General features: G+C 38.0%; 1 protein-coding gene across 1 annotated transcript in view; it reads left to right on the top strand.

The window, feature by feature from the left end:
* The first annotated feature begins 1,911 nt into the window (after positions 1–1,911).
* Positions 1,912–7,003, top strand: part of LOC106875313 (spermatogenesis-associated protein 1) — a 39,036-nt gene continuing 33,944 nt past the window's right edge. The window contains exons 1-2 of the mRNA XM_052977321.1: positions 1,912–2,043; positions 5,915–6,559. Of these exons, the coding sequence (XP_052833281.1) occupies positions 6,467–6,559 (93 nt within the window). The 5' untranslated portion in view covers positions 1,912–2,043; positions 5,915–6,466. The remainder of the gene's footprint in view (positions 2,044–5,914; positions 6,560–7,003) is intronic.

Here is a 7,003-nt window from a genome sequence, read left to right on the forward strand (position 1 = left end):
GATGATGATGATGATGATGATGATGATGATGATGATGATGATGATGATGATGATGATGATGATGATGATGATGATGATGATGATGATGATGATGATGATGATGATGGAATGTACTGGGCAGCTCCTGTTATGAGCCAGCATGGAAAACAGCTGTTAAATGGTGACATTGATAATTATGATATATACAGAAGGAGAGAGAGAGAGATGAAAAATGGACAGACAGACAGACAGACAGATAGATAGATAGACGTGTGTGTATGTCTGTAGTAATATGCGTATGTGTGTGTGTAGATTTAAACATAAACACACCATCATCAAATGAGTATATATATATATATGTATATGAAGAAACTAATCAACTGATCATTCACTATAGAAACAGCAGCTGTTAATTAGTGCCAAACCAGATTGCATGTGTTGTTCTTAATTAGCTCTGTTAATTACTAAGCTCTAATTAACTATACAACCTCGCAGCCATTATCCTTCTGCATATCTTAAACGCTTTCCTTTATTCATGGCCTGTTTGTGTGAACAATGCAAGGAAAGTCATTAGTCATCACCAGTCACTGATCAGTCAGGATGTAATTGGAGACCAATGTGGGGAGAAGGGTTAAGTGATTGGAGGGTGGTGGTGCATGTGTGTGTGCAGAAGAATGTGTGTGTGTGTGAGAATGTGGGTATGTGCATGTGTGTGTGTGTGTGTATGTATATATATATATATATATATATATATATATACATATATATACACACACATGTATATGATGATGATGGCCGTCCACCTGTGACTGAGGAAGACCATTGCTGACCTTTAGGAACATTGTGTGCTCCAGGACTAACTTATATTTTTCTTTTGCGGCTCCGTTGGTGGTTCAGGTGCCCTGCTCTTGACAAGTATACACGACTGCAAACATTGCAGACCAAGCTTTCCCCATTCACTATACAAGCCGTGCGCTTTCGTGCAACACACTTAATTTCTTCATGCAGAATAGGTGCTCTTTTAAAGGTGTCGACCCTCTCCTTAACCTGCTCCCTCCATCTGTGGTAATGACAGGCATTGCTCTCCCAGTCCATCTCCTGCATATCACAGGCCTTTACTGAGGACTTGACACAGTCCTTAAATCGCAGCTTTGGTTTCTGCCGGGTTCTCTTTTCACTAATAAGTTCCCCATATAGCATCTGTTTAAAAAATTATGTCGACCAATCTGTTCTTTCCAGCAGACTAAATATGTGGAATTGTTTTTATTCCATGCTATATATATCTATATATATATATATATATATATAATATATGTACTTATATAAGGTGTGTGTTTCTATACATGCACCCATGCAAAAATATTTATCTATTATGTGTAAACCCTTTTTATAGGATCATATTAACACACACACATGCACGCATGTATACACACACAACTGAACATGTGGAGTCGTGTATAAAATGAAGTAATTGTGTCAGTATTAATAAACCAGACTGACATATGGTCTATGGCATATTTCCTGCATGTGTGTGTGTGTATATATATATGTATGTGTGTGTGTTTGGGAGTCTCTCTTTATATATATGTATATATATGTGTGTGTGGAGGTATATGTGAGTGTCTATATATATATATATATATATATATATATATATATATATATATATATATATGTACATGTGTGTGTTTGTGTATGTGGGTGTGTATATATATGTGTGTGTGTGTGTGTGTGTGCGTGTATATATGTGTGTGTGTGTATATCAATACATATATACATGTATATGTTTGTATACATATATATATATATAGACACACATATATACATGCAATGTTTATGGTAATTAGCTGGGTCATTGGTTTGACAATTGAACAGTGTGTTCAGCAGAGGTCGTTGCTGTTTGCCAAACTGTGCCATGTGATCTGTCGTTGCATGGAAACAAGGGACCGTCTGCTGACTTTGAGTAAAAAAAAAAGTTCAATTCAAACCACAATCGCTATCATAGATGAAATGCCTTTGCTAGGATTTGAACTCAGTTGCTCCACCGTGTGATATCATTCAAAGGTAAGTGACACAAAGTACAACCATGCAGTCACACATATATATATATATATATACACACATATGGACATGCAGTTTATATACACCCAGACAAGTATATATATATATATATATATATACATCTCTCTCTCTCTCTCTCTTCTTTTCTCTCTCATTCTCTTATCTCTCTCTTTCTCTTTCTTCATGCTTTTGCTTGATGGGGTTAAGGTCATCCCAGGTAGACGGCCCCGTCTTCATGCATAGAGCCGACGAGGTCTACCAGTGTGTCCCCATCACTTGTTCCCTTTTGCCAGTCCCTCTGCATTCTCCAAGGTGATGTTGACCCTCTGGATATATTTTCTTCAATGACATCCAGCCATCTGGTGTGAGGTCTGTCACAAAGCCCACCATTGGGCCTCTCTCATTTTGCGGCTGCTGCACTGGATGAGAGTAAGGCCCCAGTAGAATGACTTGGTGTGATGCAGTGGACATATACATAGACTGGTGGGTAAAGGTGAGTGTAGATGAACCGGGTGAGCGGGGACATTCAAAACTGTCCTGTCCTGGGTTCAAGCCTGGTCAGGATGGGGGAAGAAGTTGAGAGTCTTTTTATTTTTTCATTTCTACAAAAATATTAATAAAAAAAAAAAAAACATATTTCTAGATAGAAACCTCTACCTTCATACAAAGTTATTAGTTAAATTAGTAACACCTTTACCTATTAGACCATCAAACCAACACCTGAAAAACATTAAAAATGAGATATTTAAATCTATTTTATTATTGATTGGACAGTATTATAGATTTAAGTAGCTCATTTTTGACAGCAATTAGTGGTGGGATCTGGTAGACTAGTAAGTAAAGGTGAGTGTAGATGAACTGGGTGAGGGGGACATACTGTCCTGTCCAGTGTTCAAACCTGGTCAGGATGAGGGAAGAAGGTGAGAGTCCTTTTATTTTTTTTCGTTTATACAAAAATATATTTCTAGTTAGAGATTGAAACCTCTACCTTCATACAAGGTTATCGCTTAAATTAGTAACACCTTTACCTATTAGGCCACCAAACCAACACTTGAAAAACAACTTAAAAATGAGATATTTAAATCTATTTTTATTATTGATTTAATGCTGTGGTAGATTTAATTATCTTATTTTCTCCAGAAATTAACAGGGCACCCAATGTAAGTAAAGACACAGATAAATAAGAAGTGATAAGCATCCAGCATAATCTGGTAATGGGTTCAAGTCAGACCAGAGTGTAAGATTTTTCATTTAAATTCCCTAACGTGTAGGAGTGGCTGTGTGGTAAGTAGCTTGCTTATGAACCACATGGTTCCGAGTTCAGTCCCACTGCGTGGCACCTTGGGCGAGTGTCTTTGACTATAGCCTTGGGCCGACCAAAGCCTTGTGAGTGGATTTGGTAGACGGAAACTGAAAGAAGCTCGTCGTATATATATATATATATATATATGTATTTCGTTTTTGGATTTGGTTATATATATATATATATACACAAGGTTGGTCAAAAGTCACCTGACAGTAAATCAAAATTCCATAAATACTCAATATTCAATTTAATTTATTCATTTGGAAAAATGGTGTCGTTCAAGAAGGATTTCAGTTTTGAACAATTTTCATGATGTTTCATGCTTAGATGCTTTTATTAAATTCATTCAGTCGTTAAACAGAAATAAATCTTGGAATTAAATGGTTTCGCCTGGAATCGAACTTGGAATCTTGGGGTTAGTAGCCCGAGCTCTTTACCACTACGCCATATACCTTAGGAATGAGAACCAAGGTTCAAAATTTCCCCAAGACACCTGACGAAGGCTGGAAGGTACATCAGCTGAAACGTTGTGTTAACAACAAATAAGATGAGGACAAATATCCGTCAAATGTAAATAATGTACATAATTCCTCATCTCTTAAACATAGAACTGTATCCAGTAGGAATGTTTAATGATGGTTGTTTCTGAAATGGGGTTCCCCTCAAAGGATCTCCGGAGTAACATCATGCGACAGGATACCCAGCTCAAAGATCAGGGTGTATGTCTAGCGGGAGCTGCTATTTCTCTGCGCTGAGGGGTCACAACTCCAGTACTGCGGACATGGGATTAGAATGCCACAGGAAAGAATCACAAGACAGATTTTTCAAGCCAAGCCAACTGGCTGAAGACCCAGGAGGGGACCAAGAAGAAGTTGTTTGGATGATATTTATTGTCTCTGGGAGTCTCTCTCTGTTGAGAGGCCACAACTTCTCCCGGGTTGAGAGATCATAGCTCTGATTCTGTGGACGACATGTCTTTAGAATGTCAGAGGAAAGAACGGTAAGATAGGTTCTTCAAGCCGAGTGAGTTGGCAGGAAACCCAGGAATTTTCAGCTCTACTATGTACCTCATGTCAATACTCCATTACATTCAAAGTTAATTGAAACAAAGACTGTGTTTTTCAACAGAAGTATGGTAACAAAACAACTTTATCTTAATCCGGATTAACCTGGGGTTAATCCTTTTGTATCCAACAAAGCCTGAGTCTGCCCTTGCTCATATGATACAAACTTCCTGTTTTAAAGTGGTCTAAGTTTAAACTTTCCTTCAAAATTTCATCTTAATTTATGTTCCAAACACCAGGTTAATAATGACCAAATTATTTTACTAAATTCTTCACTATTTTCAAAATGATTTGAAACAAATTCAGTGGATTTCAACAGAGATATGGTAACAAAAGGATTAAAATATAAAACAAGAAATACCATTCATTCTTTACTTAGAATTTAATCCATGAACAATACGGGTCTTCAGTAAATAGTCATAAATTAGATAAGCTTAGATTTTTAGATTGAAGTCCAGAACAGTTCCTTTCCAAATAAAGTCATCAATCACTTCCAAAATAAATACGTCTAAGATCAGCAGATAAATAGGTCTGTTGGTTTAACTTATCATTTCTTAACAAAAGCACCAGAGAAACCAAACACGAAGCGCACGACTCATAAAAAGGGGAACCCATTTCGCATTGGCATGTCATCGCTTTGTCGTGGCTGATCTGGCACTCCTTCAGTTATGAGAACAAGGGTTCAAGTTGATCTGACAACGGAACAACCTGCTTGTGAAATTAACATTCAAGTGGTTGAGCAATGAAGTGTCTTGCTCAAGGACTCATTGTGCCCCTCCCAGGTGTTGAACTCATGGCCCTATGATTATAACTGAATACCTGAGCATTCTGTCGGTTACATTGATGAGTTTTACAGTTGATCCAATGAATGGAACAGCCTACCATTGAAATTAACATGCAAGTGGCTGAGTATTCCACAGACATACATACTCCTGATGTAATTCTTAGGGAGATTCAGCATAACACAGAATGTGACAAGACTGGCCCCCTTTGAATTACAGGTACAACTTATTTTTGCCTGGTGAGTGGGCTGGAGCAACGTGGAATAAAGAGTCTTGCTCAAGGACACGATGTGCCACCAGGAATTACACTCATGGATCTCTCTCTCTCTCTCTCTCTCTCTCTCTCTCTTTCTTTCTCTTTCTCTCTTTCTTTCTCTTTCTCTCTTTCTCTCTTTCTCTCTCTCTCTCTCTCTCTTTCTCTCTCTCTTTCTCTCTCTCTCTTTCTTTCTCTTTCTCTTTTTCTCTCTCTCTCTCTTTCTTTCTCTTTCTCACTTTCTCTCTTTCTCTCTCCATTTCTCTTTCTCTCTCTCCCTCTTTCTAAACAATTCAGGTCTGACAAGCTGCTGTAAAGTTAACCCTAGGTAACCCCATAGACTGGCCATAACTACCTAAATACTCACACACACACACACACACACACACACACACACACACACAAGCACGCACATACACACACACTCAATTCCTCCCAATACATATATATGTATTTTTTTCCATTCTAGTGTTCACAGAAGAAAGAAGAGGAGGAGGAAGAGGAGGAGAGGAGGAGGAAGGGGAAGAGGAGGAGGAAGGGGAAGAGGAGGAGGAAGAGGAGGAGGAGACTAATTTGAAACTCAGTGACACTGAAACACAACAACAACAACAACAATTACAACTGCAGCAACCTTAAAATGGGATGGTCATGGTTGGACAATCTTTGATCACAGAATCTGACCCATCAAGTTTGACCTTTGACACACCTTCCAGTAATAACAAAAACAACAACAACGGACCGATAACAGAGTCTTTAGATGGTTGTACTGGGTGCTAGAAATAACAGCTAAATCTACCTCAGATCAGCTTTGAGTGTCTGGAAGGTACATTGGAGACAATGTAGTCTCAGATGTATTGTTTGAATAGAAGACGGGGACAGTCATGGCTGGAATGGCTTTGATTGTAGGCCTGCTGGGTCGAGACTGACCTGGGACTAAATAGCAGTCACATAAAAAAAAAAAAACAACAACAACAATTGCAACTACAACAATAATTTGGTCAGGTGACACACTGTAGCAGTCATGAACCACTACCAACAACAACAACAACAACAACAACAGCGAAGGCATCCGCAGAGACAACAACAACGACAGCAACGGCCATTGTCAGAAAAGGTTGGTAGATTGTGACTTGTTATGCATTGTTGTATTTCAGTAGAGTCATGTGGGTTGACTGCTTGAACACAGGCACTGTAGCTGCTTATCGAATCAAACTGTCACTTTACTTTCTCACTGGCAAAGTAGATCTGGTCAGAGTCTAGTCGCTCTCACGCAATCAATTAATATTTATCCTGTTTGAAAATGGATGTTGTTTTAGAACAAGCTACGCTGTGGTAGATAGCGTGAGAGAAACCCTTGTATTGGCTTTTGGTGCAAAAAACACTTTTGGTTATATTGCCAAGACTTTGGATTTTGCTACATTAACTCTAAGACCCTTTGATTCTAGAACTTGCTTTCATACCACATGTATGTATATGTATATATATATATATATATATATATATATATATATATATATATTTATGGTATTTATGTATATATGTATATATATATATATAT

This window comes from Octopus bimaculoides, chromosome 28, assembly GCF_001194135.2.
Source record: "Octopus bimaculoides isolate UCB-OBI-ISO-001 chromosome 28, ASM119413v2, whole genome shotgun sequence".
Classification (NCBI taxonomy): domain Eukaryota; kingdom Metazoa; phylum Mollusca; class Cephalopoda; order Octopoda; family Octopodidae; genus Octopus; species Octopus bimaculoides.